Source organism: Dermacentor variabilis, chromosome 10, assembly GCF_050947875.1.
Source record: "Dermacentor variabilis isolate Ectoservices chromosome 10, ASM5094787v1, whole genome shotgun sequence".
NCBI lineage: Eukaryota > Metazoa > Arthropoda > Arachnida > Ixodida > Ixodidae > Dermacentor > Dermacentor variabilis.
Window position 1 is genome coordinate 27,042,444 of NC_134577.1, and position 17,557 is coordinate 27,060,000.

The 17,557-nt window shown below is 45.1% G+C and overlaps 1 protein-coding gene across 2 annotated transcripts in view; it reads right to left on the reverse strand.

Moving 5' to 3' along the window:
* Positions 1-237: 237 nt before the first annotated feature.
* Positions 238-17,557, reverse strand: part of LOC142560211 (lysosomal protective protein-like) — a 23,087-nt gene continuing 5,767 nt past the window's right edge. For both annotated transcript variants that reach the window (XM_075672145.1, XM_075672146.1), the window contains exons 4-11: positions 15,881-16,126; positions 12,996-13,087; positions 10,562-10,658; positions 8,625-8,804; positions 7,106-7,227; positions 5,306-5,465; positions 3,805-3,897; positions 238-541 (exon numbers count right to left, since the gene is read on the reverse strand). In XM_075672145.1, coding sequence (XP_075528260.1) covers positions 458-541; positions 3,805-3,897; positions 5,306-5,465; positions 7,106-7,227; positions 8,625-8,804; positions 10,562-10,658; positions 12,996-13,087; positions 15,881-16,126 — 1,074 coding nt within the window. In that variant the 3' untranslated portion in view covers positions 238-457. The remainder of the gene's footprint in view (positions 542-3,804; positions 3,898-5,305; positions 5,466-7,105; positions 7,228-8,624; positions 8,805-10,561; positions 10,659-12,995; positions 13,088-15,880; positions 16,127-17,557) is intronic.

The window sequence follows — 17,557 nt, forward strand, 5'->3', positions numbered from 1 at the left end:
TCGTTCTAATCGAAGTGGCCCGATAGGGCGCTCCCATGTTCATATTCAATTACAGTGGCATGGTGTAGCCGTCGCTACCGTAACCTTCGTCCATGGTGCAGGACATGCAATTGGCTGAGGGCGGTTCGCGATATTATATCAGGATAGCTCGTCACCCGTTAGGCAAAACCAACTCATCGTCGTGGTAACGGACAATCTTAGACGGTACTTACGTAAGAAACAAAATCGTAGTCTAGGTACTTTGGGGTGAAGGAGCGTGTTACCCTTTGCTTTATTTGTCAGTGATCAATTAGGCCCAGTAACATCCCAAGCAACTTATAATTTTCTCGAGGTTTTTCTGCACAGCCTGGCGTGCACTTTGATAGCAAATCAATCGGAGTAGACAATGAATTAGCAATCTGAAGAAGTTCCAGCTGAATTTATCTTTCGCATTGATTTGGGTGCACTCTGGACTTGGCTAAAACGACGTGTCTTCGATGAAGTTCTTGATCATCTGCAAGGCTTGTGCCGGTTTGTCCTCCGGCACCATGTGGCCGGCTCCCTGCGTCGTAAAGTAGACCGCGTCAGTGAGAGAACACAATGGCAACATGTAAAAATAAAGCCTCTGCGTTATGTTGTGTCCAAAATTGTCAATTACAAGTATGCTTCCCGCTGCGATAGACAACTAGGAAAAATTGTTCGAATGTTGCTCACATCCTGGGTGTCACCGTCTTGTAAAATTTGCATTGCTCCTAGTGGATAAGATTCTACCAATGCGCTTCTGAATGCTTATGTACGGCCCGTATTGTGCAATCATCCTTGGCGAGCTGTGGGGCCACGGTTTTGTCTAGTTGTCATAGCACAATCCATAGTCACGTTGAACGCCACGTGCATGTACAGAGGTTTTATAGCTTACTTCTTCCCTTCTATCCCATAGAGTTAATAATAAAAAGTTACTGGAGGGGGCTCTAGTGTCTACAAAACCGGCAAGTATGACAGTCCAGCCAGCGTGTTAATGGCAATGGAGTGGTGAAAAGTACACACAGCGGGAAGCTCGAAACTTAGACGAATTCATGTACTACCCTTTACTTCCGTGGCAGCTTAATTACGATCACAGCGCCACATTTCCCTCTGGTAACTTTCGTAGGAAGCTGATTGATCCAATCTCCTCCAGCTGCAACGAAACTTGAATGATGCGATATACCATTGCTTACAGTTTTCCACTTTGAAACGGTAGCCTGTGTACCCGTGCACTCTTATTTTTTTTTTGCTCAGGAAAACACACTTCCTATTCTGAGGTAAGAAAATACCTCTCTAAAACGAGCTCGCCTATATTTCTATAAAGGAACTGACAACTGGCCTGGAGGTGTTGTGAGTCTTCGTGAGAAAGAAAGTGACATCATTCCTAGTGATACAATTCAGCACGCTGTTCGCGATTTAAGTAGGAATTACAGTTTTAACATGGCAAAGAAAGTCTTAAAAGCCAGTAAGTGGCGAGGCCTCGTCGCGAAAGCTTGGTACTTCGGATTCAGTCTATGAGATTACTACTATTAAGTACGATATATTTGTTGCTTAAGATTGCAGTTGGTATACTATTAAACACTCACGCTTCATTTTATGCTTCGGAAATCAAAGGCGCAGGCTTGGCTACGGCAACACGCTGAACTGAGTAGCACGTGTAAAAGCGTCGTTTAGTTTTCGAACCAACTGGCTTCGTTTTGGCTGGATAAATACCAAAGCCAATGGACAGGAAACCATGAAAACAGGGAGCTATTAACGCGGAACTACTTTGAGACCTTGAAAAACGTGAATCGCAGGACATTCGACTTGTTAAACAATTTGATAATTTTTCGCAGTTATGGCAGCACTTGTCTGCCTCTCAATAATGCCGGTGTATAATCGCTATCGCGCTTACCTATCACTATTTTCAGGAGGTTTCCAGTGAACGACTACATCCTCACTGCAGAGCGAAAAATTCTGATAAAAAATATACCACAGCATTTTCTTCCCGTTACCACTCTAACCAGTAAACTTTCCATTGCATTAGAGAAAAAAATAGGCACAGTGAAAATTGGTTGTCTGGCCCTTTAAGCATCCCTCATCCTGTTATCTCGGCATAGTTTGGAAGCCGGCAGCACAACTGTTCGAGGTAGTTTGATGTCCCCACGATATATATGTATATTACGCAGTGCAGTCCACTTATTGCAATACCACATATAATGATATATCGGTTATAACGATATGCAAACTTAAAAGTGCCAACTTGTTAGGCTACGAGAAAAAAAAAACGACGATACGTTATTCACCGCATATCGGATATAACGATCAAGATTTGGCTTCTGAACGGCGCTTTTTCATGCAAAAGTAATCGTGAAACTCGCATTCCTAAGTTCCCATTAAAAAAGCGACCTCCAGAGGGGGCGATAAGTTTGCCTACGCGAGTTCGTACCTGCCGCCATTACCCACGTTCCGCCCGCGCGCCCACTGCGACATCCATGGACAGCATCGCTAGCTGGCGCAGCGCGCCCCAAGATGGCGCCAGCCGCCTCGCATTCGCGTCACCTGTGATCCAGCTAAGTGCGAGGAGAAAGAGGGAGAGAAATAGAGAGTGAGAGAAAAAGAAAGGGAAATGCGGAAAGCGAAGCGCAGCTGAGCTCGCCTTTTGCCTCCTTCTCAGCGAGCGCGGAAATGCGCCGCCGAAGCAGCAGCGGATAACCCCGGTTGAGAGCAGATGGCGCCAACAAAGCGCAATGTTTGACGGTACCGGGTTCGAGTCCCGGACGAGGAAGAATTTTTCGTGAACTGCGAGGCTTCGAGAAACCCGTGTGGATTTTATTTATGGCAACTGCTACGATTGAGTGGATGTCTCATTTTCCCTTAATTAAAGGACAATATTGCATCGCTTGAGACGAAGCTGAAAATTTTACAAAGCCCGAAGTGTGAGCTCACAAAGGAGCGCCGCGATCATGACGGCTGCAATCAGGGGCCATGTCGATCAACGGAAGAGGCGGGCTTTGTGCGCTTGTGCGAAACCCTTGGGACGAACACAGTGGAAGCCACTGACATGGCCGAGTTCTGAAAGCGTGTCGCTACTGACGATGCAACACGTGGTGCTTCGATGGACGAGTTTATGAGTGCTGATAGTGCTGCCTCGTTATGCAGACGTCTCCGACAGGGCGATCGTTGTCGCGACAGACGGCGGCGTTGTGCGACGGGTTTCTACGAGGTTGACAATGACCCGTTTTCGACACCGACTCCGATGTTCACGCGAAGTGCACTGTCGTCGATCGAGTCGCTCATTGATTCTATGCACGCTTAATGATTGCCACCAGTGTTCGCTCAGCAGCTGTACACCGCAGTTGTGAACCTGACACTCCCGCGAAAGCAAGTGCGGATTTCTGGCTATTGCAGCGCGTCTAACGGTTGATACTCTGTTAATATCTGCAAATGAACCTTTTATTCTTCACAGGCTACTTTATACGGCATCTATTTCTTAGCGCAGGCGGCAAACTTGCTTTCGGAGCTACAGTTTTTATTTTCGGCAGTCCATATATAGCGATGATCGGTTATAACGATCGTATTTGTCGTTCTTCTTGATATCGTTAAAGTGGATATATATATATATATATATATATATATATATATATATATATATATATATATATATATATATATATATATATATATATATATATATATATATATATATATAAAGCAAGTTGTTTTCTACGAACTACGCCCGGACAGACCGCAAGAGGCACACTTTTTCTTTTACTACACCAATGAAAGCCAGAAATTAAAACTTTGAGCAACACATGTACCAACCTTAATCGTCACGAATGTGATGTTGTTCTCGTACGTCTGAAAAAATCCGGCGACTTGATCTCCATGCTTCCATATCTTGTACGTAGATGTTGGCTGAAATAAATTTTAAAGAAATAAGACCGTATTCGGACGGCGCTGTTGTTTGCCAAGCACACTCACCAATCTTAAAGCAAAAACAAAAAGAACAAGAAAAAATGCGGCCCTTGGCGCCGCATTTAGTTATGCTGCTAATCTTGTGAATGACCTGCATATGTAAGCCTTGTGACGTCCAAGTAAAATATGTCAATGCCTACTTCAGCACTTGCTGCGTTCTTAAGAGCTCACTTATTGTCCTTATGCTAAGTGGCAATTCTTAGGTACGAAACTTCTAAAAGTGTCCGAGCGCTCAGTGATATATATGCTTGCGTTATAGAGTATTATCGCTACTAGCCCAGAGGGAAGCCGCATCTACGTCGGTATAACCGGATTAAGTTGTAACAAGCGCGTCAGCGAACTCTGCTACATTATTGAGGTCACGAAGCATACGAAATTGACAGCGCAATGCCGGAGCTGTAAGCGCCGGCCGCAAATCGAGAAAGCTAAATACTGTACCGGCACAGCGACCCAGTGGCGTGGGAAATGATGGAATCATTCTGTATAAAAAATAATGAAGATCCGTCAGCCACTTGTCCATTGCTCCGACCGAATACCGATATGTGTCGCTGCTGCAACGAAGTTAACTTTGTGAGGCGGTTCATAATTTTTTTGCTTGCATGACTTTTTTTCCTGCCCTCAGTTGTTTCCTTTTTTGGGGGTGAGCTTGTGCCGGGCAGCGAACATGCACCATAAGGTAGCATGTAATCTGAAAAACAGGCAGAGACGTGGCTATTTGTGGGGAGTGGTTAGTCAGCGCCATGTTCTGGGTTTTGAGTATTCCACCGTCCCTGTTTTTTCTTTCTTTTCTGTTCCTAATGGTGAGCCAGTACCAACTAACGCAGTTGACCCTTCTTGCGAACTTATTTAATATCTATTTTATTCAGATTTTCAACTTCTCATACACGTAGTATATCCATTGAGATGGGTTACTTTATTTGGCGGGTGTTACTGTAACTCCCACGAGCGATGATGAAATACTCTGTTAAGACCTGGTATAACAGGGAAATTGGAATACTGCCTTTAATCACCTCTCATGTCAAGGCTCGACGACGATTTTTATACTGAGTTTAGGTTTGGCCTGTTCGACTTTCTCGGTGACTGTAATTACCACCTTTTGCGGTCCCTCAAATGAGTTCGTTGTTTGGCTTGCTCGGCGACTGCAATTACCACCTTTCGCGGTCCCTCAAATGAGTTGGTAAAACGACCAATGATTTCCACTATCAAATGCAACGCATTTGGAGGGTACCACGGAAACTACTTTTGTTTGAGTGCAACCCAACTAACAACTCTATATCTACGTCATGATGCCGTCAGCTCCACGCTCACACCGAGCATGTTAAGCTTGAATTAATCGCAAAGTTCTTACCTTGTATCCTAACGTGTTGACAAACCACTCGTCTCCGAGAAAGTTGCAGGCCATGTCAATGTCACCATTGTAGATAAGTGTCTTTAGTGCTCCGGAATCGACAAGCTCCTTAACGACAACCTTCATCGACCTGTATTGTGTCGTGTAGTGCAATACGTTGCTGCGAATCGAAAAAAAGGCACATTAGCTGCTTTACACTACAAAGCCTCTTGCACACAGTTCAGTTTAATCGCCTTAGGGAGACTGCCACAATTCAAAACCTGCAGTAAAAACGCAACAAACTGAGAGGAAAAATCACGCAAATTCTCCCAAAAGACATCGTATCCACAAAACTTTGTTCTGAAATACGCCCCTTGTTTTCTGCATTTGTCTAATCTGGTTCCAAATAACAGCGAGCAAAAAGCACCCGAACCACTGTCCGCATGATGCTTCATGCCCGGAATTTGTTTCTCATGGCAATAGAGATCGACACGATGTTATCGTCTTTTATTATGCGTTAAATGAAAGTCCTGCACCTGGAAACTGTAGCAAGCACACTGGCAAGCATCATGGCGCTAGAAATTATTTGCTGTAATACGTTCTCTGCGAACCGCTTGTGGTTGCGTTTCCCAAGAAGTATGTCGTGACGTCGTGTCGAAGAACGCACCCACGTGGAATAAGGAGATCACTGCGCTGGGGGGGGGGGGGGGGGGCACTCGCTCCGGCTCGCACGGCGGTCAGTCAGCAGCATAATAGACGACTGATAGAGCACGCTTCAGTTGGTATATTGCTTGCGCATTGCCTCGAACAAAAAACGAAGGTAAATTGCGAATTTTATTTGGAACGCAGTTATCAGGAGTTGTCTTTCGTGATTCGTTGCCTTTCATCAACAGCCTTACATCAATCGAACAGACAACTTGTTTGTTGTTTATGTGAGCCAGTAACTCATCATTGTTTTTCTTAAACAATGCAATCACCCAGCTGTTTGATGGTCAGCTAGGTGGGGCTCAAATCTGCGGGTATTGCGTCTTCGTTCTAGCCTTTCTGGCAATGATGTAATTTTAGTTTTGGGTGGCATGCCGAGCACCTCAGCATGCATGTTCCCGCGCCACCATGCTGCGCCCCTTCTGCGTCTCATCGGCATTGCATTCGGCATCCACGGAACCACCGAGGACTCCCCTGCTGCTAATCTAGGAGACCTCCGCAAGGTATCCCGGGCGTTCCAAGGTGCCTTGTAGGATGGCGTCCAGACCTCTCTCCCCGACGCCTTCCAAGAAGTTCGATTTCACATTGAAAGGTTATGAGAACTCCTTTACACAGCTTCGTTATCCTTGATGTATGAGTTGCCCGGACTGGCATGCATCCGTGAAGGTTTTTAATGCCCATCCTTAATTGCATCCAATTGCAAGACCCATAAATTATGGATACACTTGCAAATATACACACGCGCACTGTGCCTACGAAGACAACGAAGTGACAAAGGAAAGGCCTTGTCTCTTCCGTCCTCGTGCAAGAGGTGCGCTTGACAACTCTAAGTGGGAACTAACCCATCAACAATTAGTTTAAGCTACGTTTCGGATAGGCACTGCAGTTTTCCTTGGAATGTATACTTCAAGTCTTTTTAACTGTGATGTTGTTTCACATTGCATGACTTTCGTCTTCTGGTGCACAAAACAGTCGCGCATTGCACCCCTTCATGACATTGGGTGGCATGCATCGCAGGATTTGCAGCATTGCATCTCTGAACCAAATGAAAACGCGAACATGCCAGCGGTTCAGCCAGACGCGGAAGTAACATGTGGCACTATAAAGTGTACCCACCTGCACTCGTCCCACTCCAGCGGCGAGCTGTCGACGTGCAACGCAGTTTTCACGTCGTCCCGCGTGAGGTAGCGCTTAACGTCCTCGCTATCAATGCATGGCGGAGTCACGCCCAGGTTGTCCTGTAAACAAGTGTGCCGTGTTAAAAAATGGTGCCGCTTATTAGAGTTAAAAATACGAAAAGTGAACGATGGTGCCACGACATTTCGCGAAGTTTTCATTCTCCTAATAGAAGTTGCGTTGTCTAGTGACATATCCACAGGAACAAAAGCTTTCGGACCAGGGAACCCACCAAGCATTAACATTTCCTCACAATCAAAGAATATTCGCTGATTTAGATACGCGCAGTAGACACGTTTCTCGTACTATAAATTTAAATTGCTCGCATCAATTTCTTGTCGAGAGGTGAACGTGAGAGAAAAATTAGCTTCGTCGCAGATTGCTTTTTGGGAAGAACTTTTGCACTCAGGAGCTATTTCAATGATTAGAACGTACAGGAAAATGTAAACTCATATTAGGGATAAAATTATCACCGTGGTTTTAGCTGAAGTAAAAACTGAGCATCGATACCTTGTAATGTTTCAGATGCTTTGTTGTAAGTGCCTTTTCATTCTGGTCCAAGAGTGAAAATTGTACCGTGAAGATCACTTGTTTAGAGTATCTCAAGCACATATATATTATTGCTCGGCCAGCCTGCCGCAGTCAATTGCGTGTTTTCAAAAAACAAGTTCGTATAAGAACGCAAAGGCACTCGGGTCCCATTAATACCGATATGGGTGAGGTCATGTTTCTAGACGGAGCGACGGGATATTATGTTCACTGCCAAGAGCGTTTTCAGGACCCACGCTCATTCTCGGCCTTAGGTTTTCTATGTAGAAGTGGCAACAAAACGAAATGGATCGTTTCTGAAGTGGTCCAAAACCCACGAGGGTTCTTGCATTTGACAAGCTCATGTACGACACACTAAACGAACAGGCCATAACCAAGCGCTTGTGGTCTCCTTTTAGGCCCAACCGTCGTTCTGCTTAATGTGAAATATTAATATTCGAGCTGACATATTTTCATGCTTTGCATGTAATATCGGAAAATATTGGTTGATTGATATGATATCTAACGTTGAAATCTAGTCAGGTATTCCGTGAACCGCTAATAATGAACACATAAACTTATATAAGGTCTCATATAGTAGTAGACAATTCTACATAGCTTTGCCTTAGCCTGTCTGGTGCTTGTGGTCTCTTTTTATGACTAACCGTCGTTCTGTTTGATATGAAATATCTCATTAATATTCGAGCTGACATAATTTTGTCTGCAGTATCGGAAAATATTGGTTGGCGGATATAGCACTTAACGAGGGAACCTAGTCACATATTCCGCGCAGTCAATTTCAAAATTACAGCTAATAATGAACGCTTCGACTTGTATAAGGCCTCATATAGTAGTAGACAACTCTGCTTAGCTTTTCCTTTGCGTGTGTGCTCGGTGCGCAGTGTATTCAGCTACCTGTCGGTGTACGCACCCGATGCTGTGGCACGTTGACGCTGCGGGCCATCAGCAGCTTCGCCCGGTGGTAGCGAGAAGAGGAACTCGGGCGGGAAACGAAGGAGACCCTCGCGCTGTCTTCTTCGTCTTCGCACTTGTCGTACAAGTTGTAAACGTTCAGGTGCTCCTGGTAGATGACGGTCATAGCGTCCTGAACCTGAAAGGAGCGGAGCGGGCAAAGGACGGATGGCGTAGTTGAGTTATTGCCCCATCTTCATGAGCGGCTTGTGGCATCGTTTCCTACAAAAGTTACTAGAGGAAACATTTGGCGTTACGCCTGTGGAAGCTGCCTGCGTGGCTGTTGCGTCAGCGTGGAAGTGGTCGGCACACGGATTTGCCTAAACTTCGTCTAAACTTCGTACTTGTGACTTCAAACACAATTTGGGACCTTTGTAAGTTCATCGTTTTCGAAGAAATATGAAAAGACGTGACATATGCGACAGCGTGCAATGATTACGCGTGTGCATGTGCGCAGTCTTATTGCCTGACAGGTTTAGAAAACTGGAACTGCATAAAAATTTAAAAAAAAGCCAAACGCACCAGTATTGTATTAGGCAGTGAAACACGTGCTGCACATTTGACAGTAATTTCCATGGATCCACATTCGCCTTGCACACGCGAGGCACATACCTTCCTAGCTGGGCTATCGCAGTGCGATAGATCACCTCAGAATTTTCTGTAGGAAATTATGTAGAAGTAAATGTGAGACCAACCGCGTAGCTTATAGCCTTCGCAACCATGTCTTCGTCAGTGCCATTTCTACACCTCGGATAGCAAGAAGGGGTGGGAGAGGGGGGTGTAGCTGGTGGTGGTGGTAACAACTTTATTGAGACTCTGCTCAGTTATGATCTGGCAGGCCCGAGTCCTAGAATGGCCTATTATTGACTTCGTCAGTGCGGTGTGTACACCTCTAGTAGAGAAGGAGGAGATAGATATTTCGTCGGGTGCGATTTCTACACCTGTGACTGCGGGAGGAGGGGAGAAATTAGCGTCGTGGTCGGTGCGAACTGTTCATGCGCTGTAGAGAGGGACGGTTATTGATTCACGATATTAGTAGCTAGATTTTTGCACGTTAGAAGGGGATAGTGCCGCTTCATATCAGCGACGTATGTTCAATTTTCACATGTAATGCAGGGAGGCGATTATATTAAAGAACTTCTCATTATTCATTGGTATACGGCCGCTAAAGTAGCGATGAATAAATGACACGTTGCTTTATTAAATGCCTTAGTGACACGTACGTTTATTCTAAAATATTCATTAGAAGTTACACGGAAGTTCATGATTCAGATGAACTTTCCAAACGCAGCGCGGGTCTAGTGGAATATTGCAATGATCACCTTTCACCCCAGATGGTCAAAATTATTCCGGAGTACCTCCACTACGGCGTGCGTTGTGGTGAGATTGTGGGTTTGGCACGCAACACCGAAGAACATATAAATTTTACGGTATTCAGAATTTCAAAAATAAAAACTCAGTTATTGTGTATGACGGGCCAAAACCACAATCTGATTATGAGGCACGCCGTAGTTGAAGGACTGTGTATTATTTCCGACCAGTTGGGGTTATTCAATGCGCATCCAATGCCCGTTACACGAGCGTTTTTCCATACCACCCGCAACGGATTGCGGCCGCCGCGGCCGGTATCGAACCCGCAACCTAGTCTAGCACCACGGCACCGTAGTCACTGGGCTACTGCCGCGGCTAGTATCAAGATGAGCGTATCAGATATGATACTTGGGCGTTATGAGGTAAAAAAAAAGCGAGTCACAAGTTCACAACATTCCAAGTCAAGTTTAAAACACAGCAAAAGACAGGCCGAGGCCAACTTTAAGTGAAAAAAAATGCAAAAATGATGGCAGCCGAGATAAACTTACGCGATAACATTACGCATATGTAATCGAACTAACTCACCGCTTCTTCGCACGCACTGGTCTGGCGGTTCACAAAGTTGCATGACTGCTGAGAAACGCTTCCGTTGCAGCAGTGCGTCGTCAACCTGGTCCACAGACTAGAAAACAAAAAAAAGGAATGACAAAATGAACGCTATCCACTCAGCTGATTGCTAACACATTTTCCTGTTTTACACGCTAGGCTTCTTTAAACTGTACAGTACTCAGCGATTGAAACGCGACGCTCGGACAGTATGGCGGCAGGTGATTCTTGCACCAGCGGTGAGCGCTGTGGCTTAGGGTGGCCCAATTGCGTCGCGATGCATCAAAGTTACTCTTGTTCTTATGTGACCGAAAAGTGCACCAGCTCAATGTCCCCAGCGTCCAACGTTGGCGCAAGAAGTGTGGCAACCGCCACGCTGTCGGCGTCTCGCCTTTCAGTCGTTGAAGACTGTACGTCTCAGAGATACTCTGAAAGCGAAACCACGGTTATTCCGCACACCATACTGCGTTTCCTTTAAAGAGCTCCTCATTAGGCTTGCCCATTTCAAACAGATAACTCGTAATTGTTGAGAGGGCCTTTAATTCCCGGAGCAAATTGTGTATTAAAATTGTGAAATTGCGTCGGTCGCAATTGGCTTGCCATGGCGGATTACTTGATAAGGCAGATGTTAGTTCCACAACAAACCGTAATGTTCTCGTACACAATTCAGAAATGTTCCAATTATTTGTGTTTGCTTCCTTCAGGGCATAGTTGAAGTTCAGAAATTGAAGCCGAGAGGCATTTGAGTCCGAACATTGTCTGCTAGGATATTACAATCAGCTTGACGTTGTCAATATACTGCTAATCCCCTTCCGACGAAAGAACAATTTTTAGAAGCTTCGAGTAAACTCCCACATTCACCACTCGACCACAATTGTTTGCTTCGGAAATCGTTTTCTACTGTGCAAGAACTTTCCGCATGGGGACGCTCTCCGTAGGCTCCTCTGGATGAAGCTTCAAAAGCATTTTGCGATTGAAATTGGGATGCGCAAAAAACAGTGTGGATCGCGTGGCATGTGGGCAAGGCGCACAGAATCGATTTCCTACAGATCATTTTCAAGGATCGGCTCCGCGATGAGTCACTCGCAGAAAATGCTGCATTCTTATGATTGCGCGGTTTACGTATGCGGAAAAAACTGTGCTGGCTTACAGCTCATGGCCACTAGGTGCGCTCGTTGTCCATGTCAGTATAAACCGCTAAATGTTACGCGAATGGCATGTACTACATCGGCAAAGAAGATCATGTTAAGTAGTGTAGAAATGCTGAAACACTACACTGCATGAGGGCTATCGATAGAAAACGAGTTATGAAGCAATATCGAAGAGCGAAACCAGGAAATCAGTATGAACACTTCTTATCACAATTCAGGGGTCAATGCGCTATTCTCCAAAGCTAAATCAGGAAGTCAACGCGTGTATGGTAAAATCTGCATATGAAGACGTCTCGTGCAAAGCGTGGGGAAGGGGTGCAGAAGTCATTGAACGTCTTCTGAACGTTAGAGTATCTATTCATCAATAAATATGAAAGCAGCTGGCTTAACTGAGGAGTTACGTTCTAAAGTACAGGGAAGCATAAATGAAAGCCGTATAGGTATATGCAAGCATAAATGAGACTGGCTGCGGAGACTGGTAACCTACGAACGCAACTTTCCCCGTGCAAACAAAATACACGCAATCAAGCGACGTTTATGCTGCGAATAACTTAGCCGAGTATATAGAGACCTTGAAAACATTTACTGCACCTAAATGTTCTACAGAATAGAAGCTAGGCCAATACTTAGCACCGCGCTAACTCTCCAAGTGTGTGATAGCTAGCATATTTAGATTGTGTTGATTTGGATGGCTCGACAGCTGCACTCTTCCAGGGACGTTTTTGTAGCTCGTCTCTCTTGGGAACTTGCGGTTTAGTGTCCACTGTGACGCAGTTTGCGTAGGCTTGACAGACTTCATTTTTTTTTCTGTTAGATACCCCTAGACTGGGTGAAGTCCGCCTATGCTTATATAAAGAAATGCGCGACTGGTGATGGGATCTAACCTACGCCTTTCCGAACAGCGGCCCATTCCTCTAATCTTTATGCCACGATCACACGAATGATTATCATGTACCTAAGTAGCTATAATTAGTTATTTCCTCGTCAAAACTAGCACTTCGATACACTGTGCTAGTCTGTGCTGCCTTCGGGATAGGCCAGCATTAGTCGTCAGATGGATACGTATGAAGTGGCTGCAGTCAGCCTAGGATAGGATAGGATAGAATAGGATAGGAAAAACTTTTTTAAAATGCCGGCAACCGACGGTTTCACGCGTCGGGACGCTGGCCAAGCGTCGACCCGGGGCTATGCCTAATGCCATTGTGTCAAAACTTCGTGGCATGGGCAACCATCCCATTTCCAAGGGGATGCGTTTTATTTACCTTAGTCCGTAGAGTCCGTGGTAATACCCAAAGAACACCAAGGCGTTGCCCAGGATGTCAAAATCAAGGGCACCGTTGCCAATGGCGTATCCCTTAGCAAGGAAAAGAAATGCATCGAGTGAGTAAAGTGAACATCCCAGAACGGCTTGCAACAAAGAATTTAAAGGCACACTAAAGAGAAGAGTAATCTGAGCGGTACTTATAAGTGACCCTTCTACAATACTCAAAAGTCATTCTTATCAGGAGAAAAGGCTTGGTAAGACAGAAAAGGCGCAAAAATGTAACATGGGGGTAGACGCCCTTATGAACATCCCTCACCTGGGCGTCATGACGTTATGAGTTTCGAGAGCATCTATGCTGCCCTAGTTGACTGCTGTGTTCGTAAAGATGGACAACATAGTATTTTCAAATAACTAATGGCGAACTTAGCAAGCTTTAAGAATTTCTAGTGCATTACTTAGGCTTAAACACGTGAATATACAACATTCATGACGTGACGCAGATGTGCCAGCAAGGAGGTTCCGCCGCGAAATTCAGAAATTGGAACTTTGGGCTTAACTTTATTTTTCAATAACCAATCTATTATTGCGAAATTTGACAAAGTGAGATCTCGGAAGAATATTTCATCGCTCTGAACTTTCTCTTTTGTGTTCCTTTAACACGGCTGCAGGCAGCCTCTGTTCTAGGTTAACGTAGCTAAAAGCTGATGCGCTACTAAATATAGAAGAGCTTGCTTGTAATGAATGGGACCACCAGTGGACAGCCGTCAGCAATAAAATTTGAGGTGATCAGCATTATCGAGGTGATCAGCATTATCAACCCCTTCGATATCATATATAAGAATTTATTTTCAATGGTTTCCAACAAAAGAGTACTGCTTCTTTGCTGATGTTGCAAGCAAGGCTTCAGTTACTACTATACAGAGTCTCATCTCGAATTCCGTCGATAACAGCACGCAGTAATCGTTTATGACCGCCCCGTATTGAAAGAGCGGGTTCTTCGGCGCGAACAACAATCACCGTAGTAACTTTGGCTTCTTTGAGCATGATGTGCACATACAGAATACGTATAATAGCATCAGTGTGAAGTCACCGCTTTACGCCAGTAGCCGGTCGCGAATTCTTTCTTCATGCATATTGCTGAGACTGAGCTCTACGGCTGCACTTGAACTAACGTGAAACTCAGAAGTGCACCTACTACATTTTGCATACGTGCTCACATTTACGAAGGTATTGTGGAATTCCGCGTATAGTGCGAGTGTAAAAAGAAGCGTACAAAATTCGCTAAGTGTGCTCTCAGTATTGTAAATGTGATTCCTTTCAATTGTGGTAGTACATACGGCGTCCCAGATAGGTTGGGTCTTGAATAAATTCCGGCCAAAATTAACGACTAAAAGAGCACGACTGATCGCCATCGCGTAACTCGTTAGCAGTTAACCTTTCATTGCAATAAGCATTGGTGTAAGCCTCGTCTACATGAAATTAAGACCTTGAAAAGGAGCCGATTTATAATTGCATGAGAATTAGTAGAGGCCTTATTTTAATATATAAGGATACGGCGAACAGTGCTTCAGTGAACCCTCTGTAATTATGTATCAGAATGAAAATGAATTTTTGACTTGTCATCTATGGAAGGTACTCTGGGAATAGTGGAAGCAAAGTGGTGTGCGCATGCCTCCACCACAACTGCACATATTGCAAAAATACATTTGTTGTGAGTGTAGGGATCTGCCTTGTCACCTGTCTTTTTCTTCCGAATTTTCGCTCTACTTCCTTCATGTCGTTACAATATGATACATTCGAATGGTCGCTTTCGAAAACTCTCTTGTTGCTCTTTCGATCACACTTTCTTGGAAGCGTGCTTCAGGTTTGGCTTTCGAAATTGAATGTCCAGCGTTCGAAAAACACAACTGTCTCCCTATTTCATTCGAATAGGCGCACTCCCATTCAAAGTCCTTGCAAATGCACGACCGCGATTTGACAGAGTTTTGAACACAGAGCTGCTTTTACTTCAGTTGTTGAGGCGACGTCTGCGACAGCGCTGATTTATGCGCACAGAGGAAGGAAATAAACTGAGCGAGAATTCCGCAAATCAACTCTCCGAGAAACACCCTTCCCTGCTCCTTTTTTCTCGTTTAAAAATTACAATACAAAACCCTGCGCTCGACGGACTCAGCCCAGTACGTTTGGTTCCTGGTGGGTTTTCGTAGGTGCACATTAGTTTGGAGAATTAGCTAGCTGTTCTGTCGACATTTTAACGCGGTGTCCTTGTGCTACTTCGATCGTTAAACGCGCGCACATATCGTCTTCAATGCAGCGTGCGGGTGCGGTAGCCACGCGTTGATGTAGCAGCCGTTATCCTTTGCGAAGACTACGCTCTAAACGCGGCGATTGTGGCTTTGGGAAGTACCAAACCTTAGCGCGAGGTGATCCCGTGTGGGGTCTGAACGTTGCGGCTTCAATTTTATCCAGCAACTCTCCATTACTGTTTCTTTCCCTCCATCGTTATGTGCGTCTGCGCACATTGTGTGTCCACCGTGGTAGCAAAATGATCGACGCTAATATGCTTTCGCTACAAGCCCCAGATTGAACTGGCGATGAGCTGAAGGGTTCGGCGCGCGTGCGTTTTCCCATTTGCTCCGCTCTCGGACGGGTTCCGCACTGTTGCAACCCGAATGCGACTGTGGTAGGAACCAGTCGAATGTCTCGTTAGCATACTCCGATTCTATATACCGAAGCCAAGCGCATTCAGTGCCCGATGAAATTTGCGAGAAAGCCATTTCACTGCTTCTCGGAAGCCACGTAACAGGCTTCGCTTGAAACACCGGTAAAAAAGTTGGGCTGCGATCGCTGATAAGTTGGAGAAACTTATCAAACTACACTTACCTTAAGCTGAATGTCCTTTGGATCTTTAAGCACGCGCAGTGTCAGCATGGGCACGTAGATGCCCCCGTAACTCTCGCCTGCGATGTAGAAGTCGTTGGTCTTGAGACTGGGGAACTTGGCGAAAAAGTCTTGAAGAGCCAGGTAGTTGTCGTCCGCTGTCTGATCGTCGTTGGTCGAGTAATTCCCGCTAAGGTCATAAGAATAACCAACTCCGGCAGGTGATTCCAAGAAGATGATGTTTGCAATCTGTATTCAGCCCCACAGTCGATCGTATTTGTTATATACAATATTAATACCACACGAGAACTGACCAAATGGGAAAATCGGAAAAGAATATGCAGACTCAAAGCACATAATGGACTATATATGAAGCGAAACTTTGCTGAAGTGGTTACCCAAATAGTACACAAATGTTCATCTTCCGCACAGGTGCCTTGCAGCATGGATATTGCGTGCCTGCCCAGCAAGATGGCAACCCACGCGACGATCGCTGCCACAGGACCCCGGATTCATCATCATCATCAGCCTGGTTACGCCCACTGCAGGGCAAAGGTCTCTCCCATACTTCTCCAAGTACCCCGGTTATGTACTAATTGTGGCCATCTTGTCCCTGCAAACTTCTTAATCTCATCCGCCCACCTAACTTTATACCGGCCCCTGCTACGCTTCCCTTCCCTTGGTATCCAGTCCGCAATCCTTAATGACCATCCGTTATCTTCCCTCCTCATTACATGTCCTGCCCATGCCCATTTCTATTTCTTGATTTCAACTAAGATGTCATTAACTCGCTTTTGTTCCCTCACCAAACCTGCTCTTTTCTTATCCTTTAACGTTACACCTATCATTCTTCTTTCCATAGCTCGTTGCGTCGTCCTCAAATCAAGTCGAACCCTTTTCGTAAGCCTCCAGGTTTCTGCACCGTACGTGAGTACTGTAAGACACAGCTGTTATACACTTTTCTCTGAAGGGATAATGGCAACCTGCTGTTCATGATCTGAGAATGCCGGCCAAACGCACCCCAACCAATTCTTATTCTTCTGATTATTTCAGTCTCATGATCCGGATCCGCAGTCACTACCTGTCCTAAGTAGATGTATTCCCTTACCACTTCCGGTGCCTCGCTACCTATCGTGAACTGCTGTTCTCTTCCGAGAATGTTAAACATTACTTTAGTTTCCTGCAGGTTAATTTTTAGACCCACCCTTCTGCTTTGCCTCTCCAGGTCAGTGAGCATGCATTGCAGTTGGTCCCCTGAGTTACTAAGCAAGGCAATATCATCAGCGAATCGCAAGTTGCTAAGGTATTCTCGATTAACTCTTATCCCCAATTCTTCCCAATCCTGGCCTCTGAATACCTCCTGTAAACATTCTGTGAATAGCATGGGAGAGATCGTATCTCCCTGCCTGACGCCTTTCTTTATTGGAATTTTGCTGCTTTCTTTATGGAGGATTACGGTGGCTGTGGAGCCGCTATAGATATATTTCAGTATTTTTACATACGGCTCGTCTAAACCCTGTTTCAGTAATGCCTGCATGACTGCTGATGTTTCGACTGAGTCAAACGCTTTCTTGTAATCAATGAAAGCTATTATAAGGGTTGGTCGTATTCCGCACATTTCTCTATCACCTGATTGATAGTGTGAATATAGTCTATTATTGAGTAGCCTTTACGGAATCC